The sequence below is a fragment of the Pelophylax lessonae genome, assembly GCF_965119305.1.
Source record: "Pelophylax lessonae genome assembly, chromosome: 10".
Taxonomy (NCBI): Eukaryota; Metazoa; Chordata; class Amphibia; order Anura; family Ranidae; genus Pelophylax; species Pelophylax lessonae.
The window spans coordinates 45,526,690-45,552,182 of record NC_138777.1 but is presented as its reverse complement, the minus strand read 5'-3'; the positions used below and the strand labels follow the sequence as shown (position 1 = coordinate 45,552,182).

General features: G+C 41.9%; 1 protein-coding gene across 2 annotated transcripts in view; it reads right to left on the bottom strand.

Annotated features, from left to right (window-relative positions):
- The window catches only part of ACP2 (acid phosphatase 2, lysosomal), a 272,414-nt gene that overhangs the window by 224,336 nt on the left and 22,585 nt on the right, over positions 1 to 25,493 (bottom strand). Inside the window, exons 4-11 of one of the 2 annotated variants that reach the window (XR_014225851.1) lie at positions 23,362 to 23,514; positions 23,153 to 23,251; positions 22,982 to 23,071; positions 19,625 to 19,757; positions 17,843 to 17,928; positions 13,747 to 13,853; positions 10,645 to 10,820; positions 5,353 to 5,855 (exon numbers count right to left, since the gene is read on the bottom strand). Coding sequence is in view for 1 of the 2 variants with exons in the window: in XM_082271131.1 (XP_082127257.1) it covers positions 5,719 to 5,855; positions 10,645 to 10,820; positions 13,747 to 13,853; positions 17,843 to 17,928; positions 19,625 to 19,757; positions 22,982 to 23,071; positions 23,153 to 23,251; positions 23,362 to 23,514 (981 nt within the window). In the remaining variant the exon portion in view is untranslated. Of the gene's footprint in view, positions 1 to 5,257; positions 5,856 to 10,644; positions 10,821 to 13,746; positions 13,854 to 17,842; positions 17,929 to 19,624; positions 19,758 to 22,981; positions 23,072 to 23,152; positions 23,252 to 23,361; positions 23,515 to 25,493 lie in introns of those variants that run through there. The other variant, XM_082271131.1, reaches the window with a different exon arrangement.

The following is a 25,493-nucleotide window of genomic DNA, read 5'->3' as shown; positions in this document are numbered from 1 at the left end:
CTTCGCCGGCATTATACAAACACTCACACTTCCGGTATTACTCAGACACAATGATGTCAGCACGGAGCTCCGCCCTACATGTTTCGTTTTCCAGGACACCTTTACAATGTAAGTGAGATTTTAAAATTTTAATACATCACCTAAAAGAGTTTTATGCTTTTTGTGTATTCTGATTCTATCTATATTCCAATGAGAGGATGTTTGGCAGAGGCTCACCATTAATTCCACGCCCCCTGTGGAAAGTGCCTGGAACTATTTTTTTTTTTTTTAAGGATCTATCACAGAATGATCGTGTTCTGAGCCCTTTAGATCTTTCTAGAGATAGAAGGTCCATTACAGCAGGTAAGCGTGCACTCTTTCTATCTGCGGTGGGGGTTGCACGAGAATTTATCATCAGTGATGGATATTCATTACGTTTATGAACTTTTAATAAAAAGAATTCTCGATCTTTCACGTGGACTTTTAGTCTCTATTCACACTAGCTTGACTTGTCAGCCTGACAAGTCGCGCTCCATTGACTGCTACGGGACCCGTTCTAATAGGAGCGACACAAGTCGCTCCGACTTAGAAAAAGGGTCCTGTACTACTTCGGGGCGAACTCGGAGCGACTTGCATAGACTTCCATTATGTGAAGTCCATGCAAGTTGCTCTGAAGTCGTGGTGCATGGGAATGCACAAGTCGCCCCCGAAGTAGTACAGAGTTGTGCCGCCCCAGTGTGAACCGACTCTTAGGGTTTGTTAATGTTGCATTATTCTAAATATTTTTGGAGTGTCTAGTATTTGTGCACTTGATACACTTATTTACTTTGGTAGCGCAGCTCTGTAATTTACCATCACACTGTGTCGAACATCTCATGGTTGAGTTGCTGCTTTTCACGTCACAATGTTTTTTTGTTCTTTTTCTGTATATTACTATTATAATACACAAGTGCCAGTTTTTGCACAAATTCTATTCAGAGCGATGTGCACGAGATTAGCTACTCTGCTGGGGTCTCTTCCTCCCTAATAACTACCCCCTACTGCCAATCACAACCAGTGAGCTAATATGGAGAGAGCGGGGGCAGGGCAGGGCTGAGCCTGCTCGGTTGCCCTCCCCCCCCCCCCCCCCATGCAAATTTACACTAAGGGTCCTGGTAACCATTTAAACTAAAATTGAAAGGGAGGAAAATTCTAATTTTCAAGTTGTCACCAGAACAGGAATAGGGAAATTCTCCAATGGGAAAACTTTTTCTGTTGACAACTAATAGGGGGATTTTCCCTTCCCTTTGTAGAGATTTCCTCCTGTTGTGCCTACAGGAAGTAAAAGGAAATCTTCCCAATGAGCCACCATGCCAAAAAAAACAAAAGACAGCAGTTTACCTTTCACGCTATCAAAAATGAAAAAAAGAGATGGCCTTTAGATTTACCTTATTTCCGGAAGTCTTGAGGACCCTAGGAATTGTTAGACTGTACTGTTGCCTACATGGAAGCCTGGAACCCCCAACCTCTCTCCTACCCATCATGCTCCAGTCATGTGGTAAAATTGATTTTATGGCAAGTAAAAAAAAAAAAAAAATCAAATTACTTTCTTGTCTTCTGGGGAGAAAGGAATTTAAACCCATTTGAGACTTCCAATAGCAGTCAAACTTAGTGATTTGGAAACACAGCTTAAAAAAACCCAAAACAAACCACTAAAAGGGCTAAGGACTGCCTAATACCTGAATCTGAATGGATGAGGTGGGATGCTAATATGACCACATGCGCAAGAATATTGGAGGATCAACCTGATGCTCCAGACCAGGATAGAGAAGGTAACCCCCCAGTGGTAAACTTGCCCCAGAAACAATCCCAGAGTCAGCAAAGCTCAGTAACCAGAAGAGATGGAACAATAACAATCTCAGGCATGTTGGGTAGAAAAAGGGTTAGACTGGGGGGGGCTGTCAAAAAGTTGCAGGGTGCCAAGTCAGGGAAATAAGTGAAAAAGGTCAAGTTTTGGAATGGATTTTTGGGCCCGAAACTCGAACACTTAACGAATCATGTACAGGAACATTGTCGTGGTGGAGAATCCACTTGTCAGGCCAGAGTTCCAGTCTTTTCCTCTGAACAAATTTTTGAAACCTTTTCAGAATTTCCAAGTAACAAACATGCGTTTCCTGGCCGCCCACTTCTTGCATCATCAGGGAGACCTCTTACCACCCCTTCTGACACTGCATAATGGTATTCAAAAGCACTCAATTCCTTCATGGAATGTTCACCATAGGCCTGTTTTAACAGAGCTAAAATTTCACTCCCACTTTTGCCAATTTTTACACAAATTCAATGTTAGTCTGTCGCTCCAGATTTCTGTCACTCATTTTCTGCCAACAGTGCAACACACTTGTTAGTTCTTCTACTACTCTGCAAAAACTGAGTGAACTGGTCTGTGATCTTGGTGACTGCAAATTAGAACACATTTGAATGTGAATGACTGTGTGACCACCGTAATGCTACACTGCAGCAGTCATTCAGAGAATTTAATTGTCACGCCTTGTATAAGTAGACCTTGTAAATAGTATTTAGAAAGGGAACAAAATTGGGATACATCTCCAGTTCTACTCGTTTAGGCCTCATTCACATGGGGCAGATGCCCCCATCTCAGCAGAGAATCTTTCCACTGATCCTCACGGAGCAGGCAGATGGTTTGTTAGTGTCCGCTCCACTTATGCAGAGCGGATACAGACACAGCCTGTGGTCCTTTATGGGCAGCTGGATGTAAATGGACCGCCTGTCCATTTACACCTGATAGCCATCCCCATCTGTCTGTTTTTATCGGACAGGATTGGATCTGATGTCGGCCGGTGGCAACAGGCACAAGTCCATTAACACCCACCCCTCCATTAAGGGCAATGGATGGTCCAAGCAGGTCCACCTAAAAAAACTGACTGGCAGACCAATCAGTCTGCCTGTGTGAAAGGGGACATACAATAATAAGATAATATTACAAAACAGCCAAGCATATTCAATTATCACCTTCCGCTTTATTTTTCTAAATGTCACATTCAATTTTGGTAATTTCACAAGGATTAAAAACAAAACAGAAACATTGTTAAAAGATTGTGTGCAAAATAAGCCAACAGTTTTAAAATGACACAGAAGTAATGGTTACTGCAGATTGTGTCCCACTTGGTAGACCTATGGAAGTGTACTGGTACCCTCTGAAACAGGAAAGTGTATGTGTTCCCCTGAGTAACTAAAATAGGGTACTTGCACATGGCCATATCGGACCATATAGCACACATTCTGGTGCATTTCCTCAGCAGGGAGTCCATAGGGGCCTAAGTACACCAGGCTATAAAAATCAATGGCTGTGTGCAGCTATACGCACCCACTTGCATCCGTACTAGCATTTCAGTTGTATGCTCATACACAGGCATATGTTTACGCAAGTATTTGTGTAACTGCCTACAGCCATTGACTTCTATAGTTCAACTTTATGCAGCATTTGTGGGCTCCCTGATAGAGAAAATGCCAGAATTTGCACTTTGTGGCCAGATACAGCTGTGTGCACATACCCTTATAGTTGTGGTAAAGATCAAATTCCAGCAAAGAAGAAAACCAGTACTATCACTTGAATCTAGCTGCTAAAATAATCAAGACAACAGAGTATGATTCAGCTCATCATCACATATCCATTACTAAAATAATCAGTTTTGGGCAGACTAAGGTAGGCCATGTGTTCTGCCGATGGGCGGCCATCCATGCTGGGAGAACATAGTAATTATTGTTAGCTGGTGGCAATAGTTGTATGCTAAAAATATGACAGGCCGGTTGTACTCAAGTTGATCGATGGATTTACTTGGGTACAATCACCCTGCCAATACATGGATCCCATGTTGGCCAGTCCCTGATGAACCGGCCAAGATTTGAACCATTTATGGCCAGCTTAACACTTTAAAGTGTACCAGTCACCAATGCACCACAAAGACACAGGTGAACCAAAACACAGGCTACTGCCATAAAACTGCCTCCAGGCAATGTAATATTACTGCAACTGAAAAACAAACTGAAACACAGTCTGTTCACATATTAACTGCCTTCCATCACTCTAGGTGACAAAAACACATTAAAGCAAAGAAAGCAATTTTCAACTAGAAAGAGCATACAAACGAACATAACACATGAATACAATGTCAACAGTACCTAAATAAGGTTCAAGAATCTGACAACGTGATAACAAAAAACAAAAAGGGGTGCAAGTCTAAATCAGCTAAAAACACATACACAAAATCAGGAGACATTTAAAATCAAATTAAAAATACAAGATATGAGTAAAAAGTAGCAGTGCTGCCTGGAATAGATATATAGCTGGTGTATACAACTACTATGGAAGAAACAACACCCTTCATTCTTTACCACTAGATAGATCCACTGCATGGTTTGCTACATATCAGAAATAATTAAACTGGCGAAAGAGAATCATCAAATTAGACCTAACCCTCATTGCTTTTCTAGAACTCTTCCATGACACCTTTCACTTAAGAGGGATCAACACCTAAGGCTAACACTCTACCACACCCCTTCTTGCTTTTTCCTAACCCCCAACACAGGTTTACGACAAATGCCACAATATCATATAATGGGGATTTAACCAGTGTGTTGTTATGGAAGATTTCTAGAAAATCATTTCCAGTTTACGTTCCTTGATACACCATTTAAGAGACTGTCACCATTTTAAAAAAGCCAAATAAAAGTACTTCCCGTAAAAAAAAAAACAATACTTAACTATCCTGTTGCTAGCACCGCTGAACTCTGCTATCTCTAAGACATAAATCTGCTGCGGTTTCATCTGCCGACCTTTAAATTAGTATGGGAATGCAGTAATGACTTAATCGCTGGCAAAAGGAAGGAACCATGGAGCACAGAAGGGGACTAAGCATCTGACACACCTAAAGTGTTTTGGATGCTGAAGACTCTTGGGCAAGTTTATCTCTTCGAAACCGCAACAAAACAAGTAAATATTCATTGGGAGGTGATCTCAAAAGTCAATCCTGGGGCCAGAGAACATGGAGTAGCAAGGACCAGGCTTTTGGAAACCCTTAAAGTTCTTTCCCATTAGGCAAGCAGGATCATCTCTGAGGTCAAGGGTGACAACAGGGAAGACGACTAAGAAATTGCAGCTGTGATCTAAAGCAGCTCATCGGATTCCAACTCTATTTGCAATAAAAGCCAAATCTACGACATTACTATTACCGCATCACCATATTCCCTTTTCTAAGTTTTGTAAAGGAGTGCAATCACACAGACACTAAGTCAAATGTGTTCATTAACTAGTGATTATGTCTGTGTTGCTTGCAGATGCACTGTACCTGTACTTTCCTCTTCTGTAGTCCACACAGAGAAAAATAAGAAAACAGACAGAATAATCTCCTCAAAATAGCAGCCTGAAGACTACAATCAACCCACAATGTACTCTACACAGGGACAAGCAAGGCAGTCAAATCATCCTGAACATTTCACTTAGCCTGATACAATAATTTGCAGACATCTTATGTCCATGTTATACATTGCATTGTTTTGTTCCCATTTTCAATCTTGGAACGTAAAAAAATCGACGTATTTTGTTGATCCAGAATTTTAAAATCATATAAATATTAAAATCCTGTTTAAAAGAATCCCTCAGTTAGCCTCTCATGGTCACTGGATGATCAGGATTGAGAGGCGGCAAGGCCACAGGAACTAGAGCAGAGCACTGCCTGTCCATCAGCTGTGTTCCTCCCCAACATCTGAAACGTGTTGGTAGCCGATCGTTTGTGATTTCTGACGGAAAAGAACTGTGAGCAGAAGGACAACAAGCAGAAAGAGGATACATCCACAGGCTACCAATGCGATAATGACGTCTGGAAAAAAAAAAAAGGAAGAGCATAGATAATCAGATTCTGGTTTTGACTGATTGTGTAATTTCTAATAACGTAGAATACAAATGAAAAAGACATGATTTTGGAGGGGCACATGCAGCCCTTTTCTCATACAGACCATCTATTAGTACTGTATTTTCTGGCGTATAAGACTACTTTTGAACCTCAAAAAAATCCCCCAAAAATGGGAGGTCGTCTTATATGCCGAGTATAATATCTCCAAGGTAACCTAAGTATAAATATTAACGGTAGATCATGTAATAGGGGGGTCGTCTTATACGCCGGAAAATACGGTATCTCCGATACTAAAACAAGTCCATTCAAACTCACCTGCTTTTACATGTTTTAGCAGTTATTGCTAATGTTTTGTTTATAGGCTCATGTCATTTTTTTTTTTTTTTTCTATTAAATTAAATCTTTGGCTTGGCTATAGGCATTCAAAAGTATTTACACACTCTTAAAGTGGTTCTAAAGTTTTTTTTTTTTTTTTTTACCTTAAAAGGATTTGTAAAGGAAGAAGGTTCTTTGCTACAAGATATAAAAAAAGCCTTCTGTGTGCAGCAGCCCCCCTCATACTTACCTGACCTTTATCCACTGATGTTGCAGGAGTGTCTCAGCTACCCAGGACTCCCCTCCTCATTAGCTAAGACACCAGGGTGGCATGATTGGCATGACAGTCAGTCAGCCAGCCAGCCAATCAGAAGAGAGAGGGGTGGGGACGCGGCTCAGTGTCTGAATGGACACACAGAGCTGTGACTGGGCTTGGGTGCTGGTCTCGGGTGCCCCCTCTATCAATCTGCTTGCTGTGGGGGCACTAAACAGGAGGGAGGAGCCAGGAGCACAGATGAGGGACCCGAGAAGAGGAGGATCCGGGTCACTCTGTGCAAAACTACTTTACAGAGCACGCAAGTAGAACAGGTTTGTTATTAAAAAAAAAAAGATTTTACAAATCACTTTAATGCATTCTTCGCATTAGGATAAAAAAAACCTTTTAAAAGTAGCCCCCCCCCCCCCAGACCCACCTAAATACTCACCTGATCCCGATAAAGCGCTGTGCAAATCTGCAGCAGCTCTTCTCCTGGCTCTGACAGGCTTGGCTGAGAGCAGCGAAAGCAGGAGCCAGAAGCGCCAGCAGGGGACCGGAGAAGAGAAGGATCCAGGCTACTCTGTGCAAAAAAACTTTGCACGGGGGAAGGCAAGTATAACATGTTTGGTGTTTTTTTTTTTTTTTTAAGTTTCAAGCTTTACAAACACTTTATCAAGCAGTAAGTGAATTAGCTTTAAAATATATCTAAACCCCCCCAAAAAATCAAATATATTGCAAGCTTTGAGATGAGGCAGATGCTTTTGTTACTTTCAGTTTTTTAAAAAAAAAATTCACGTGGTGAAAGTGTGAACACCACACTTTTTGTCCTTTTGTGGCTATGCTCACTCCTACGCTGTATCTGGTCATGGTTGTCACATAGGCTGAACTACAAGCACGTCTGACTTGGCCTCTTAGTTCCAGTAAAAGGGAACACTTAAGGCGTCAGCATACCAAGACATTTTGGACAATATCATGCTCCCATCTTTGTGGGAACAGTTTGGGGATGGCCTCTTCCTGTTCCAACATGACTGCGCACCAGTGTACAGAGCAACTTATTAACTGCAAAGTAAAAAAACAACTCGCACACATTAAAAAGTCACACCATTGGATTTATTCTATGTAGCTGGCTTCTGACACAGTTCCCACCCTAGGCCATGCCTCTTGACGCATTTCACCCTGATAAGGCTTATTTGTAGAGGAAACTTCTATGAATAAGCCCAGTCAGGGTGAAACATAAGTGTGGCGTGGCCTAGGGTGGGGATCCCTGGAAGAAGCTGCGTGGGTACGCAGCGTAACGCGTAGGATAGCCAAACCGGAAGTGACGTATCGGCAAAGGAATGTTTGTTATGCTAGAAACAAGACGCAAAGCAATGTGAGTGTTACTCTTACTTTTTTTAAATAAATTTATGGGACGTACTTCACCATGTTTGGCCCAATTTGATTTTTTTGGAGATATAAAGGACCGCATATATCCCCTGGAATATAGCTGTTTATACAAGGGAGATATAACCGAGGATTCATAATGGTACATATATGCCAATAAGGAGGAAGGAACAGCATACTGAGGCATACAACTTAAGGCTCTTTTTAAGGAGCAGTGAGGTGAGCGCTTAGGACACCTAGTGGGCACCGCACGAAAGAGCACCTGCATGCCAAATTTGGATAAAGAAGATTTTGTTGATCACTATATATTTATATAATTATTTTAAGGACACTTCAGCACTTTATTGGATATCACCTATTTAGAGCACATTATTTAATTTTGAAAAGGTCAAGGATTTATAACTTTTTTTCACTATATATTGTATTGATATAGTTGGTTCTACTAAGATGAATTTTAGTTTAGTCCATTTTATCACCTATTATATTAATTGAAGGATTTATAACGGATTGTATTTATTTTACACATTGAGACACATAATTTTTGAATATTATATTTAAGAAGCACTTTGGCACTTTTTCACATATGTATATAATTTTATCTATGTTGTATTAAGCACTTTAAAGCGCGGTACTCCCCCCAACTATATTTATCTGAATTGTGTAGGTTACCAATTTTAGTACCTGCGGCATTAAAGGTGTTATATTATATTGTAGACAACAATTAGAGAGACAGCGCGAGAATTTCACCAACCCTTTATAATATGTGCAATTATGACTTTCCTTTGGCACATATTCAGGATCAAATGCTAATACTGGCAACATAGTGGATTCTTTCAAATCAGTGATTTACCAAAAATAGATGACCTCAGTAAATGCACTTTGAGGTTTTATTTGTCTGAATATAATTTATGGTGGAGGACACAGCATATTGTGTGCATGAGGGGGAAATAGCCGATTGATGTTAGGTGCTGCAAGAATATTTAAGATTAAAACCCCCTCCTACCTATCCCATTTTTTCAATTTTATTGCCTTGTATAGTATTTTTCTATATAGAATAAGTCTGTGTCCAGATCCCACACTGGCGTCACTGCAGACGTGGCCCTGCCAGCCATTCCCCAATAGTCCCATCACACCGACGCAATGTCTATAAATCTCTACTGGATCCAGAGAGGACACCGGCACTATACAGCCATTAGCAAGTGTCTACGTACTAAAGGCAGTAACAATGACACCCAAAAAAGGACAGCGCCTAACTCCTCCAGCGGTGACAGGTCCAGGCTCATAGTTGCATCTCTGTTTGATACCAAGGCCGTCTCCCCACCCCTTCATCTGAGTATTACAGAACTCCTCTTTGGCCATCGGACAACTACTGATGATGCATTTCTTGCGCAAATGCACAGAAGTTACATCACCCCGAGCCCCATTCTCGACAGGCCTAGAATGCGTTTCGTTTTTCATGCACAAAGTATGGTTTGCCAGGAGCATTATGCAAAGTTTTTTGGAAAAGGAAATGCAAAATTGTTATTTTTTTTTTTTAAGCAGGACTTCCAGTTAAAGTACTGAACTTCAAGCAAAGAAGGTGTAGTAAACACTTCTAGCAATATTAACTTTTAACTGTATATAGGTTTGTGCATGGCTCTAGTACATTAACAGCCCATCTTGTTCTTCCTTCTGTTAACACATTGTTTGCTATTCTGCTTTGTTGAATTCTGGAAGAAAATAAAATCTGCTGAAGATTTATGGGACTGGATCTGAATCTCTGATACCTAAAAGATAGCACCCCTGTAACCCAGGTTCAATAAGCAATAATCAGTGTGAGCCTTCCAAAATTTGGCTTTATTCTATTTTCAGGAAGATATACAAGACTACACTAAGACTGGAAATAGAAAGGGTCAGTACCAAGAGGAGGTCAGGCTCTCCGGCAGTACACATGTGAAAGGAAGGACAGCGGGAAAAAGCTGGATGATAGGCTAATCAATCTGATGCCTCTCCATCGCCCAATCACACCCCAGGCGCAGGAAGGTGATCAAGCTGAGAGTATAACTGCAATAGATAACCAACCTGTCTCTGCTGTATGCTGTTTATATGGGTAATTACCAAACAAGTTAAAACATCAATTGTGAGCCATAGAATTATTTCAACTGTGAATTTAGTCGATTGGTGTCTTCCTTAATGTAGAACTATAGACAAAATGTGTTTTTTCATTTTAGATTTTGAAGGGTGGGTTATAACCCCTGTCAGAGTTTTTCCCCCCCATCTATGTCCTAGATTTCCCTTCACTTCCTGTCCCATAGCCAAACAGGAAAAGGGAGAAAATCCCTGAAAATGAAGGGAATTCCTTGGGGACCCACAGGTCACCAAAACTAACGCCCCCATTGGAAGATTTCCCCTATTCCTTTTCTGGGGACGAACCCAAATTTAGGATTTTCTTTTACTTTCACTTTCAATGATAATGGTAAAACAGGACAAATAGAGAGGGTGAATCTCCTTAACGGGGGTACAGACAGCAAAAAATACCCAAAAAACTGACAGGTTTTCTAATCCTTCTGCACTGCAACACTAAAAAAAGTAAGTTTTGCCTTCAGTTATACTTTAATATTAAGGCATTTTTTGCCACCCCTGTGTACCTTCAATTTGTGAACACTAGCATGCTATAGAAACAAAGAGAAAAATATTTAAGCTCAGTTCACAAAGTTAAACACAGCAGGATGTGTCCTTTTTTTTGTTTTAAAGCTTTGTAAAAAGAGCTTTTTGTCTTTTATTTAGCTGCCAAGCCAAGTATTCGTTTGTGGTGTCGCTCACCTGTGTCTTTGGTTGGACTAGAGAGCTGACATTCTTTCTCCCAGTCCTTAGCGATCACCTGCTGCAACAAATCACTGAACTTGTCTAGGGGGCAGCTGTGTACACAGCCTGGGAGTGTTAAGGGGTAAGGTGGTCGGCTGCTGTCATTTCTGAAGTACATCTCCACTGTAAAGTTCCTGTGATGTAAAACAGCAAGAAGATAGCAAAAAAAAAAAAAAATAACAATTACAGAAAGAATGACAGAAGTGGAACCAAGACAGGAAAACAACATGTGACAATCTTGACAGATGCCACTCTGACCTCGAAAATGCTGGTTGCTAGGCTGTCATGCTGAGGCTCGGTTTTCAGAATTCTGAGCCACTAGAACAAATATATGGGTAAAGATGTCCTACTTTTTATGACCTTTCTGCTCAGCATACTTGTTCCAGGTCAGGGATTATGGAGAAGAAAAAAAAAGGCCAGAAGGCTCAGCATAACAGCTAGTCAATTACTGTAATTAAGTGGAGGATCAGCAGTGGTAGTCCATGTATTTCTTTCATGAGAGATTTACAATAACAACCAGTCATCTTCCATTAGTCACCAAATAGGGTGAAGGTTAAACCCTTTCCTATTACATTGTGGCTTGTTCGAAGGTGCAAATGCTCATGCGGGTGTGGGTAACGAGTGGCCGCCAGTGGGGAAAGGCAAAGTGTACAGGAACATTATGGAGAACCTGTGAGATGTCTCAAACAGTGGTTGACCTGGGACAAAGCACATCTATTCATATATATATACTCAAACTAATACTGCTCCCAGCACTAGATGGGTATCTTAGCTATGTCAGCTAGCAGCTGTCTTGACAGTTTTCTTATACACACACTAGGCTTTTGGACATGCCAAATCTATGAGGGCATGCAGACATAGAAGAAGAAGTTGCAACCTTCAAAGCAGGAGATATAGGGTATCCAGAAGGTGGGAGGATCAGAGAACTGAAATAATGGGGCAAACTGGGGTATCCTCCATTAGCAGATCCCAGGGTTACTACACAAAGAAGCCTCAGGAGAGTTAACTGCAATTGCAAGATAGGAGGGAGCTGCAGGACAATCTTGAGCTGAATCTAATAAGTATCACCCCTATAACCTATAAAGATGTCTAACATCCACCTCCTATGGAAATGTAGGCTACTTATAAACAGCCTAACTAGATGTGTGCACTTTAATAGCCCATTCACACTAGCGCGACTTATGAGGCGACTTGTGTCGCCCCAGGTCGCTTGACATAACAAAAGCAATGTTAATCAATCAGTGCCGTCTTAATTGGCACTACTGAAGAAGCTCCGACTTCAGAAAAGGGTCCTGTACTACTTTGAGGCGACTTGTGATCCGACTTGTCCCATATACTTCAATGGGAGTCGCCTCCTTATCTTAATTGAAGCGACTTGTGATCCGACTTGTGATCCGACTTTCCATAAAAATGGTATTGAACAAGAAACAAAGAGCATTTTTCATATAATTTTTATTAGAACATGAATATGGCTCCTCTCCACCTGGCCCTTTTTTTGTAGGCATTTATCGGGCATTTTTGGAGGCAGGCATGACTTTTTTTGCATTCAGTGTCTGTGGGGTCTAAAAAGTGTCCCTGTGAAGTTTCATCTCTGTAGCATGTCCAGAACCAGAAAAAAAAGCATTTTTCTTATATTTTTTATTAGAACAGGAATATGGCTCCTCTCCACCTGGCCGTATTTCTTGCAGGCATTTATCGGGCATTTTTGGAGGCAGGCATGACTTTTTTTTGGATTTAGTGTCTGGGGGGGTCCAAAAAGTGTCCCTGTGAAGTTTCATCTCTATAGCATGTCCAGAACCAAAAAAAAAAAAGCATTTTTCTTATAATTATTAATACAGCAGTGTGGGTTCAGTGGGTTCAGTGTGGGTTCTGGACATGCTACAGAGCTGAAAGTTCACAGGTACACTTTTTTGACACCCCAGACACTAAATCCAAAAAAGTTATGCCTGCCTCCAGAGACGCCAAAAAAATGCCCGATAAATGCCAGCAAGAAAAACGGCCAGGTGGAGAGAAGCCATATTCCTGTTCTTATAAAAATTATAAGAAAATGCTTTTTTTTCTGGTTCTGGACATGCTACAGAGATGAAACTTCACAGGGACACTATTTGGATCCCCCAGACACTAAATCCAAAAAAAGTCATGCCTGCCTCCAAAAATGCCCGATAAATGCCTGCAAGAAAAGCGGTCAGGTGGAGAGGAGCCATATTCCTGTTCTAATAAAAATTGTAAGAAAAATGATTTTTTTTTTCTGGTTCTGGACATGCTACAGAGATGAAACTTCACAGGGACACTTTTTTCATATTCTGATTGGCCAAATACAAAGTCGTTCAAAGTCGTCTATCATACAAGTCGCGTAAGAAAATTCACAAGTCGCACCGAAGTCGCGCTAGAAGTCGCCCCTTTATGAGGCGACTTAGAGGTCGCGCTAGTGTGAATGGTCTAAGTGTCACTAACACTCTCCTAAATCTAAAAAAACAGCATTTGAATCCAGCATAATGTCCTAAACATCACCCAAAAAAATGTTTCCTCATTATTGTGTTATGCCGTGCAATGTCCACAATGTTTACCCTTAACGTCCAGTTTTTAGAGGCTAGCACTGCACAAACATTGTGCTCCTCCTAAAAATCCCACACATCCCCAATTTCTATTCAAATACGCTGGTATCTTCTTGTCACTCAAGAAACCCATAGGCAGTACTATGTGGATGGGTGGATGGTAATTTTAGTGCGAGATTTTCTGTGCTTTTTGGTGCTGGTGCTGGCTAAACTGTTACATACTACTACTGCAGACCATCTTGGGACGATGAGGGTGGCTACATTCCCACATACAGTGACACCATGGAGACCAAGCATGGCCACCCTTATAATGGACATTTAAGCAGTGCATTTTCTGGATGTGCAGTCCAAAAGTAATATTACAATGTGGAAAGATGACATCAGATGAAAGTGTTGAACACATTTTTTGTACTCATTTTAGTGACACTTAAAAATAAATACAAAAAAGACGCATTTGGATATAGGAAAAGTCAGAAAAAAAAAGAAAACACTTATTTGTTTATACCCAGAGTTCTCTTCATACAGCTCGAATAAATGGCACGATGCATATGGAGCCTGTTTCCCATTGTACACATCCAGAGCCATCTGTAAAGCACCCAGTGTGGTGTCATGCTAAAAAATAAAATAAAATAAAAAGGAAGTGTAGAATTAAAGCATAATAATATAGTTCAATTTTTTTCTTTCTTTCTTCCATTTAATTGGTCTGGTATGGAGTTAAAAAAAATGTCTTCACCAAAAACAGATATTTTCATTTAAATAGATAGAGATATGGTAGATATGGGCATACCAGATTGCCTGCCAGTCAGAAAGATCTATTAACCAGGGTTCCCAGGTCAGCCCCATCAGTAGACATAATAAATGGGTGCCAAAATGCACTGCCAGACATTAAGGGCTATAAACTAAAGTCATTGAGAATCTTCACTCAAACTATTTTTTTGATAAAATTATTTAACACTTTTCAGGTTTCTCTTTTTGCTGCTTGTGTCCCACTGGGGGGGGGGGGGGGGGGGGGTGAGATATGCCTTTTCTTTGATCCAAGAAACACGACAGGATTTCAAAAGATATCTCTCCAAAGTGGGGTGGGGGGAGATTTACTCTCCAAACCTGTTCCATAACATTTAGATTTAGGATTTCATTGTAACGTTCTGTCCCAGTGACACTGGTCAAAAGACAAATAGTTTTGGTTTTTGTTTCTGTTGGGGAAATACTGTACTATCATGGGTTCTAACCCCTTACCACTCACTCTAAAATAATAAATGCACATTTTTTGCAGGTTAAAAAATGTGAAGTTTTTGTTTTAGGAGGCTGGAAAGCATTGCACCAGCGATCAGCAGATCAGGAGTGCAATGCAGGTCTCCTGCAGACCATCGCACGGGCAGGCAGCTTTACACTGACAGGAAGAATCAATGGACTACCATAGCACTCAACTACAAGCCAACAGCCGCAAAGCCTGTTGGTAGTTGAAGTCCATTCATTCAAAGAACAAAAAAAAGTGCTTCTAAACCCAGGAACAAAAATTTAATCTCTTGTTGCCTACCTATTCCTTAGATTTAGAAGGTGCATTAATGTTCCCTTATTTTCATGTAGTAATCCTGTTGTGGAAAGGGGAGCCCGTGCCACTGTTTATTTTGGCAGTTTAGGCCATGTTTTTCAGAAAACAGGCATACTAATGAGCCAGGTGTGCACTGGGCTTATGTTAGAGCAGGGAGTAGAGGTTAGTGGCCCCACCCTCCCGACGGGGTCAGTTATTGCAAGGGAGATGCGAGGAGCATGGTGCTCCATGCTGTCTGCACTTGGACAGTGAGGACAGTGAAAGGCCGAGCCTACGAGGACGTAGCAGCTGGGAGCTGCAGGAGACACAGTTAGAGCTGACTGAGGTACAACGTGTTGTGTATGAGCACTGGGGACTCTGTGTGTTTGACGGTCTGGAGTACCAAGGCAGGAGGCCTGAGAGAGAAGCTGCTAAGAGAGCCTCAAGGCTGATTATCATTTGAGTATCACTTTGATGGTAAGAACCCCTGTGTGGGAAGACATTTATGTGATGTCTTACTTTTGCTTTCAATAAAAGTGGGCAGAAACAGCCCTAAAACGGACTTCTGGTGTGGAACAGACTCACTGTTTGGTGCTACAAATGAGATAAAGTTACTCCAAGTCATTACACTGTGAATAACTCACTTCCTCTCATAGGGAGACCACACATACTCACTGCGCTATACAGTACCTATGGCAGAGCAGCTGTTTCTATGGCGCAAAAAGAAAACGAATGCAGCCACCACATCTAAGGGCTGGTAAGCTGCAACCTATTTTTGTTGGATTTAGATAGACTTTAAACTCATGGGCTATTTGCAAAATATACAGTATCTCACAAAAGTGAGTACACCCCTCACATTTTTGTAAATATTTTATTATATCTTTTCATGTGACAACACTGAAGAAATTACACTTTGCTCTAATGTAAAGTATTGAGTGTACAGCTTGTATAACAGTGTAAATTTGCTGTTCCCTCAAAATAACTCAACACACAGCCATTAATGTCTAAACCACTGGCAACAAAAGTGAGTACACCCCCAAGTGACAATGTCCAAATTGGGCCCAATTAGCCATTTTCCCTCCCCAGGGTCATGTGACTGGTTAGTGTTACATGGTCTCAGGAGTGAATGGGGAGCAGGTGTGTTAAATTTGGTGGTATCGCTCTCACTCTCTCATACTGATCACTGGAAGTTCAACACCTCATGGCAAAGAAACAAAGAATTGTTGCCCTCATAAAGATGGCCTAGGGCTAGGCTATAAGAAGATTGCCAAGACCCTAAAACTAAGCTTAAGCACAGTGGCCAAGATCATACAGTGGTTTAAAAGGACAGGTTCCACTCCGAACAGGCCTCACCATGGTGGACCAAAGAAGTTGAGTACATGTGCTCAGCATCATATTCAGAGGTTGTCTTTGGGAAATAGACGTACAGGTGCTGCCAGCATTGTAGCAGAGGTTGAAGGGGTGGGGGGGTCAGCCTGTCAGTGCTCAGACCATGTGCCGCACACTGCATCTAAAATTGGTCTGAATGGCTGTCAATCCAGAAGGAAGCCTCTTCCTAAAGATGATGCACAAGAAAGCCTGCAAACATTTTGCTGAAGACAAGCAGACTAAGGACATGGATTACTGGAGCCATGTCCTGTGGTCTGATCAGACCAAGATAAACTTATTTGGTTCAGATGGTGTCAAGCATGTGTGGTGGCAACCAGGCAAGGAGTACAAAGACAAGTGTGTCTTGCCTACAGTCAGTTATGGTGGTGGGAGTGTCATGGTCTGTGGTTGCATGAGTGCTGCTGGCACTGGGGAGCTGTTCATTCAGGGAACTATGAATGCCAACATGTACTGTGACATACTGAAGCAAAGCATGATCCCCTCCCTTCAGAGACTGGGCCGCAGGGCAGTATTCAACATAACAACCCCAAACACACCTCCAAGAAGACCACTGCATTGCTAAAAAAGCTGAGGGTAAAGGTTTTTTAGGCTAAGCATGTCTCCAGACCTAAACCCTATTGAGCATCTGTGGGGCATCCACAAAATGGAAGGTGGAACAAGGTCTCTAATATCCACCAGCTCTGTGATGTCGTCATGGAGGAGTGGAAGAGGACTCCAATGGCAACCTGTGAGGCTCTGGTGAACTCCATGCCCAAGAGGGTTAAGGCAGTGCTGGAAAATAATGGTGGCCACACAAAATAATGACACTTTGGGCCCATTTTGGACATTTACACTAAGGGATGTACTCACTTTTGTTGTCAGTTTTTTAGACATTAATGGCTGTGTGTTGAGTTATTTTGAGGGGACAGAAAATTTACTGTTATACAAGCTGTACACTCACTACTTTACATTGTAGCATAGTGTAATTTCTTCAGTGTTGTCACATGAAAAGATATAATAAAATATTTACAAAAATGTCAGGGGTGTACTCACTTTTGTGAGATACTGTAAATAAGACATTAAGGAGTCGGGCATTGTGTTTTAGGTGTGGCTGAATTACTAGGGGGACGTGCAAGACAAGAGGCAGTGTTATAAGTTATGAGGCAGATTTAGAAGAAATGTACAAAGTGGGTAAAATACATCCAGCATGTCAATACAAACGCTTTTAATTACCAAACGTTGCACAATTTAAACCCACTGAGATGAATGTGAGTAGGCCCTCCCTACAAGGGCCACAACATGACTAGTGACCAGTAATGTCAAGTAGAGAAAAACATACCCTCCTGCGTCCCCATTGTTTTTGTGCTACATGTTTGAATATAATGTTTTTCTATGTGATATATGCAGGAGCAATAAACACACTACTACTTCAATACTTCTGGACAGTAATTTGCTTTAACACTATAAAGGGAAACAAGTTTGAGATTCAAATCTATAATCTTCTATAATCTATTACCATTGAGGACTAGCAGGTTTCGTGGAAAGTATTATAGTATTTTCAAATTGCTATATGTAAGAACAAGTAATAAAACTACTGTATTATTAGGAGATGAAAAGTGAAGCATAATGTAAATTTTTATTCACAGGAAACATGCACAGTAAAATAAAAAGAAAACTACTGTCCATTGCCATTATAACTTACAGATGAGTATGCAATGAGCTTAAGGCTACTGGTGGCATTTTGCGCAGCTGCTGTTAGATTCTTCAGGATCTGTGCCACCAAGACTCCTAAAAAGACGGAAAAAAAAAAAAAAAGATGATATGCTCAGTTAGCTATAAAGAATGACTTGCCTCCAGGATGCTGGATGGACATTACTAGAACTTGAAGCGCTGAGGCAGGCACTCCATAAGATTGCCTGGCTACTTCCCTCCTTTCTGTCCTCCATTCACAAAAGCTGTACAAGGGGTGTTACCTTAAAATAGAAGTTCACCCTAATACTAAAATCTCTCAATCTACTGGCATTCACAATCTAAGACTAACCCATCTAGCCCTGTACAGAAGAAATCGCTATACATACCTTTTCTGAAGCGGCTCCAGTCCCATGCTGAGCAGTCAGCAGTGGCTCACTGTGGAGACAGGTGCAGAAGAGGCAGCGACAATGGAAGCCCCATAGTAGGTGTTTGGGTGACATCACTTCCCAGGCATTGCACAGCCGCAGTCAGCTGTGTCCTGCACAGAGCTTCCGCCGCTGGAGACCGGACATGATCAGATTCAGAAAAGGTATGTATATAGTGATTTATTCTTAACAGGGCTAGATAGGTTAATTTTAGCTTGTGGATGCTTGTAGGTTTATAGATTTTAGTTTTAGTGCGAACCTCCACTTTTGAAACTAGTTGTCTGACCCCACGTATTGGCACTTCCCCCATGAGCTGCTAGAGCAGCTGCACACGCCAAGATTTGACAGCCAACATAGCAGGTCTATCAAGCCTAACCAGTTAACAGCAGCTGCCTCCTTGAGCCTTCTGTTGCAGCAGGCTACCTTTGGCTGGTATTACAAGGTTGCTCAATGAATGTCATCTATGATGGAAACCACCTTCTTCAGTATAAATGTGCTATTGTTTTTATTCCAATAAATGTATTCACTGTTATAACCAGGGGGTTCTGCGCCCTTTGTTATAGATTCTGTACAGGCTCATCCAGTTTGTTCTGCTTCCAAAGGAGATTTCCCTAAATCAATCTGGGGATACGAATAGCCAGTAATTAAGTTGTTATTGCAAAAGGAGTGTGGTTAACGGGCACCTTTGTTGGGCATCTCTGTTAAGCAGCAATGAAGGGGATAGCAAACTATTGATGAATATATTCTAGTGTGGATGGGCATACATAACGGTGAGCCAAAATCAAACTGAGGCAAGCTTGAAGGAAAGGTCATTCTATGGGATCCAACACCTTGACAGTATTGAGGGAAGTCAAGGCACAGGAGTTCGGGATGTGATCAGTGGGCTGTGAAAGAAGCAGCAGACTGAGGAGCTTCTCTCTGTCACTCTGCTCCCTCGTGTTATCAGCATGCTTCTTACATCTTTTGTACATACATTTATGTATAAATGAATACAGAGCTCCGTTTATTTTTGTCTCCTATATCTGCCTGGAGTTCGCCTCTCAACAGCTGCCAAAAAAACTGCTGGTCAAAATTCTAAGGTTTTGTGTGGTTTATGCAAACGTGGTTTGTTAAATGGGATGTTCTCCCTTATCAGACGTTCAGAGGTTCACTGTACGTATTCCACTATATTGATATACCCCTGTTATATACTTGTAACTATGGGACTTAAGACTTGCCTTATGTATCACCCATATTATGTAAACCATATGTTGCTTAATACTACATTGTATAATTTGATATTTAAACTATTCTCTGTACACTGGCATCTTTTTCTCAATAAAAAATTGTTTTTGAAACACAAAAAATTCTAAGGCTGTGCGACTTACCTCCCTGTAGACGAGCTTTGTTCTTCTGTTCAATAATCCCAAACAGGAATCTGAAGCTGAAATCCTTCAATTCACTCAGTCGTGCCACAACATCTTTTGTTGCCCAGGAGGGAAGACTCAGGTTATGCTTTGCCTAGGACAGGGCAATCAAAGTCATATATTAACATTATATTAATATACTCCAGTGGTTCGCAGCCCAGTGGCACACAATGTCATTTGTGCTGGCATTTGCTACTTATTGGCTATAATTAACAGATAATAAGTCTGTCAATTACAAAGTGTGACTCATTCACCTCCCTTTCCTCACTGAAAGCCCTCTGGCCACTTAAGAAATCCGCATCCTGAACGAAAGAAGCCTGCCTGTATGCTTTTTAGCAGTACTCTGTGTTCCTATAGTTACAGCGTATAAGACTGATCTGAGGTCCGATGGTGCAGGAAATTGGGATGAACATGTTTTGCGTGTGCCCAGGTTAATTAATTTTTGCACTCAAAGTTGTATTTCTAATGGTGAGACAATCTCAGTAATTTTATAAGAGTATAGTAATTAAGGAGTTTTATCTTACCAAGCGAAGACTACAATGCACTACTGGCATGTTAGTTGTCTAATCCTTGTAGACATGACAATATAGCCAGCCATAGATGGATCAAATCTCAGCCGGTTCAGCAGGGACCGGCTGAGATTCGATCCATCTATGGGCAGGCTGATTGTACTTAAGTTGATCCATCGATCGACTTGGGTACAAACCAGCCTGTCTGATTTTCTACATGCAATTCTTGCAGGCAGCCACAGCCGCCAGCAATAATCATTGTGTTCTACCATTTGGGAAGGCTCCCTGTCAGCAAAACATAATAGCTCTGCGGGAGAGATTTCCCCATCAACACACCTGGTGTAAAAGGAAATAAAACCAAATTATCTATGACTTACCTTAATGTGGAAAAGGTTGCTAACCCCTGCTACACTATATGAATGATTATGCATGAGGATACCTTATGTTGCATTTTTCTCTACCAGGACAAAGGAATTCTGGGTAAATTACATTTCTTTATTGCTGGCCTGAAAGCAGGGCTGCTGTTAGAAATCGCGGGGCCCCATACAGACTACCTGGCAGGGCACCCCCAAGAAAATATTAAAGATATATTTAGCTAGAATTACAACAAAATCACTATTAGCAGACACAAATATAACATAACTCGCATAATTCCTGCTAAATCTAAAAAAAAACTATGTTAAATAAAAAAGAAGATGAGATGAGAAAAATATACAGGCTGGGCAGTTGGAGCTCCGGGATCAGAGAGAGAGAAATAAAGTTACAATTTAAAAATAAACTCCTGAGGAGAGATAAGTGCTGGGAAGGGGGGGGGCACACAAGGGAGGGGGATTAGTGAGGGACGACTGTCTCTTTCTCAGCAGATAAAGACTGATAGCAGGGAGAGGGACAGATCAGATTCAGGTGCTGGAGGAAGATTTCTGTATTTGTTGTCCATCACTAATCCCCCTCTCTGTGTGGGCCCCCCTGTGTGCTAGGGCCCCCTACAAGAGGGCTGGTGGTCCCCCCCTATCAGCGGCCCTGCCTGAAAGTCAATAACCCAAAAACGGTGTGTATAAAGCACCACACTGGGGTAGATTTACTAAAACCTAAGCACCTAGAATCTGGTGCAGCTGTGCACAGTAGCCAATCAGCTACATCTTGTTCAATTATGGTTTGCCAATTAAACCTGGAAGCTGATTGAATTCTATGCAGAATTGCACTCTCCTGTTTTAGTAAACCCAATAGACTTTACAGAACGAGAAAGACAGAATTTAAACAAAAGTCCTTTCTGTTTTTGGAAACGATTCTAGACACACTTTTCCAAGACAGCACTGTGACTGCACTATCACCTTTTTTTTCTTTATTTGCACGACTTGTAGGGTGTGGGTCCTCGGGCCCAGCCTTGAGTCTTGGGAGGGGGTGGATATGGCCTTTTGGCTTAGTTCGCCCTCTCTCGTGGGGTCTCCCTTCGGGGGAGCCCCACTTAGTACTTGGGGTGGGCTGTTTCGGCAGTCCCCCTGAAGAACGGGGTCAGTTTGGTTTCGACCGACTGACCATAAGTACCTTAAATCCCTGTCAGGAGTCTTGCCCTCCGGGGGATCGAGGTTAGGGTCCTACATCTTCGGAGGGAAGACCATTCTTTTCGCACACCCTGTGCACTTTTTGTGTTCTCACGTTTGCGTGTGTGCACTTTTTTATGCACCGGGTGGAGTCTTTTGAGTGTGTTTCACACGCCACGGGCAAATAAAAAAAGAAAAAGGAAAAGGGTCCTGTGCGTCCTCTGGTCCATTTCAGGTAAAAATTTGGACCTGATGTGCACCTGAAATAGAGAACAGGGACGCACCGCCCCCCCCCCCCCCCCCCCTGCTGTGAGCCGCAGCTAGTGTGAACCCAGCTTTAGACATCTATTGACACTGGTGAACAGTGGCCTGCTGCGTTTCCATGTCTGTTCTTGTAGGCAGATTGCCTTTCATTCCAGTCTTAAATTTTGGATAGAGTAGGGAAAGATCGTAACCATTCAAGATATTACTGCTGTCCGTGCCCAAATTGTGCAGATTTAACCCTCAATTTGTCTCAGTAACCATTATCAACTAGACAATTAAAAATTGAGTTGTCACCAGAGCAAAAGGTAAAGGAAAATCCACCAATAGGGACACCTGATAATGTGAGAGCTCTAAAATTCCATTGTCTTTGGAGTGATTTTCTTTAATTTCCTGTAGCCTTTTTAGGACAGGAAGTGAAGGGAAATCTCTCCATCAAAACAGACAGAGAAAAAGAACCCTGACAACGCTTTAGCCATTGCCTTTTCTATGTACAACTAAAAAGGAAAAAAATTCAGCATTGCATACAATAAAGTGAAGATCAGGATAAAAAGCGCAAGAGCCACCAATCAGAAGACAATTTTCTCTGTTGTGTTTTACAAGGAAATATATTCACATGCAAATGTCTGTTAAAGCTGAACTCCAGGAAAAGCAAATATTGCCTAAATAAAAGAGGCATGTGTATTCGTTCTTACATAAATCTTGGTATGCTTTGTGTATTTCTTCCAGATCTGTGCATTAATTCAGTGTGAAAATTTGCCTCCGTGAAGGAGCTTTCTGTAATAAAGACCAGTCACTGCTGCTCTCCATGTGTAGAGTAAATGGTCTTATCTCCACCCCACACCGAGAGTTTTCCCTCAGGCAGTCTGTAGCAGGTACTTGCCAATATTTTATATGATCATATCTATGTTCTGCAAAGGTGTCTGGTGGTGCAAACATATTGGATTCTTGGCTTCTGTGGCCCGGAGTTCAGCTTTAACATAAGCAATATTGTTTTGTGAACTGACCTCACAAAACAGGATGTCGGAGATTGTCCACACAGATTCCAAGGAGCAGTCAGACAGTCCTGTCTCATTTGCTACCATTTGCATGAACTCCTATTTAAAAAAAAGAATTTATGAGCAATAATATATAATGGCTTATCTGGCTTAGATAATGTCTTCACTCCATGATCTTACCAAATTGTCTCTTGTCATGTTAATATACTCTGGAGAGTGCCGTGTCTCCTCTTGCAGTTTTGTATATTTTGGACATGGAAGTAATGGAAACTTCAGGAGCTGTTTACAATAAAACCCCCCAAAAACACATGTGAAAGTGGCTGAGTGGCGACAAACAATGCAGCTAGGTTGTACACTATATGGTCAGTCACATGTTTATCATTACTTACTTGCTCTTCAGACTCTGGCACGGTATGCACTGGGATAGGCTGCCAGGTGAGGTTTGAAAGGAATACCTGGGAGCCTTCAGGTGGGTACAGACCTGCCAGGTTGGCCTCAGCGCTCATAAGTGTCCGATCCACATCTGTACTCCTCACATAGATCTGATTAAAAGTAGGACAGTAGGATAAGATGAGTAGAACCATGTCATCACAAAATTTCTTGGCTAGGAATAATAAAGATGGCTTACTTAAAATGAACCTGACTTACTTAAAATGCACAACAGTGCTGAAGTGCAGAAACCTTGTGGTTCCTGCAAAAACCTGTGTTAACCCTTAAGTGGTTTTAAAAGGTAAAAGTTGTTTGTTTGTACCTAAATGCATTCTGTGCAGTAAGATTAAAAGGTGTTTTTTTTTTTTGATGGTAGCACATTCCCAGCCCCTCCTAAATACTCACCCAAACCCAATCGGGATCCAGCACTGTGCACGTCTGCAGCAGCTCTTCTCCCCATTCCCGGCTCTCACAGGCTTGCTGTCAATCAAAACCTGTAAGCAGACAACGGGGGGGGGGGGGGTCAGGGTTGAGCTGCGCTGGGTTTCTGAATAGACCCAAAAAGCCCAGATAGAGATCAAGCACACACAAGTGACCCCATAGGGAAGCGGCTTCCTATGGGGGCATTAGGCTGGGGGGGGGGGCGGCTTGGGAGGAGCCAGGAGTGCAAGTGGGGGACCCCAGAAGAGGAGGATCAGGGCTACTCTGCACAGAGCAGGCAAGTATGACATGTTCATTATTTTTATTATAAAAACCAAAAGCTTTACAATCACTTTAAATTAAGACCAGTGTCTCTGTGCAGTCCTCTTAGTCCTTGGCACAGGCTTCGAGGCGAAGAGTCAAGATTAAGTCCTGAACTTTCTAGTATTTAGACTTGTCTTTTGTTCCACTTTCAACCACAAAAGCCCCCACTGCCCACTAAAAATCTGCAAAATAATACCTTTTTTTTTTTTTTTTGACAGCTACACGCTCCTTCTTCCAGACAGATTGCCTTGGTGATCCGAGAGGAAGTTTGCCCCCCCCCCCCTCCTTCCGTTGCAGCCTTCTGGGACACATCACAGGTCCCAGAAGTCTGTGGGACCATACACAAAGCGCAACGCGGCTCGCACATGTGGAGTGGGAAACTGGCTGTGAAGCAACAAGGCTTCACTGTCAGTTTCCCTTAGCCAAGATGATGGCACTTGCATTCAAAGCTGACTGAAGAATCGGCTCAGGTGAGGATAGTGCTGGATCTTTGGATAGGCAAGTGTCCTTATACTAAAAGTCAGCAGCTATATAAGACATGGAATCCATGGCTGCACTATTTGCAGCCATTTAATTGATATGGTAATCGAATGGTCCAGGCCTTTGGCCGTGGTGGGGCGACTTCCAACTCCTTTTTTCTTCTTTTTCTTGCTTTACTTTTTTCCATTCTGAGGTCCTACCTACTCTTTTTCTCCGCACTTGTTTGTTCTTTGCTTGCCATTATCAATTCTAGCAAGCTTTTATTATCTTTGGAACACCTGAAAGAGATTAGAACAGCAAGACTCTTGCCCCTATTTAGGGAGAAGTTCATTTTTCTCAATTTTTTCTTGGTCCATTTTTTTTTCTATTGCATACAAGGAGAATCTAGGTCTATGTAAGCTAAGATCTATTACAACATCCCCAGGCCTATTGATAGTGGCTATGTCATAAAGACAATGGTTCTTTTTGTTAGATGTACTTAAGCCTGGTATACACTAATTCTTTTTCGGTCAACCCAGCGAGCTGAATGAAAAACCCAAGCTCTTGAGAGGAGCCACTGTACTAACAATCCAATGTTAGTACAGTGATCTCTATGCTGGATTATTGTATTCTAGCCCCCCTTCCCCAGAACACACTGGTTAGCACTCTGAGTTATTGACTGAGAGCGCTCATCAGATGCCGATCAGCAGACCTTTTTCGGTCACGTAGCTTCGAAAGTAGCTGAAGGTTCGGCCGGCTTCTGTTGGACTGGCTGCCGTGCACACAGGTTGAATGTCGGCCAGTTTCTATTTAACTGGCCAATATCGCCCGATGTTCGGCCCATGTGTACGGGGCTTAAGTCTGTGTCATTTCATTAGCATGTTCTCTC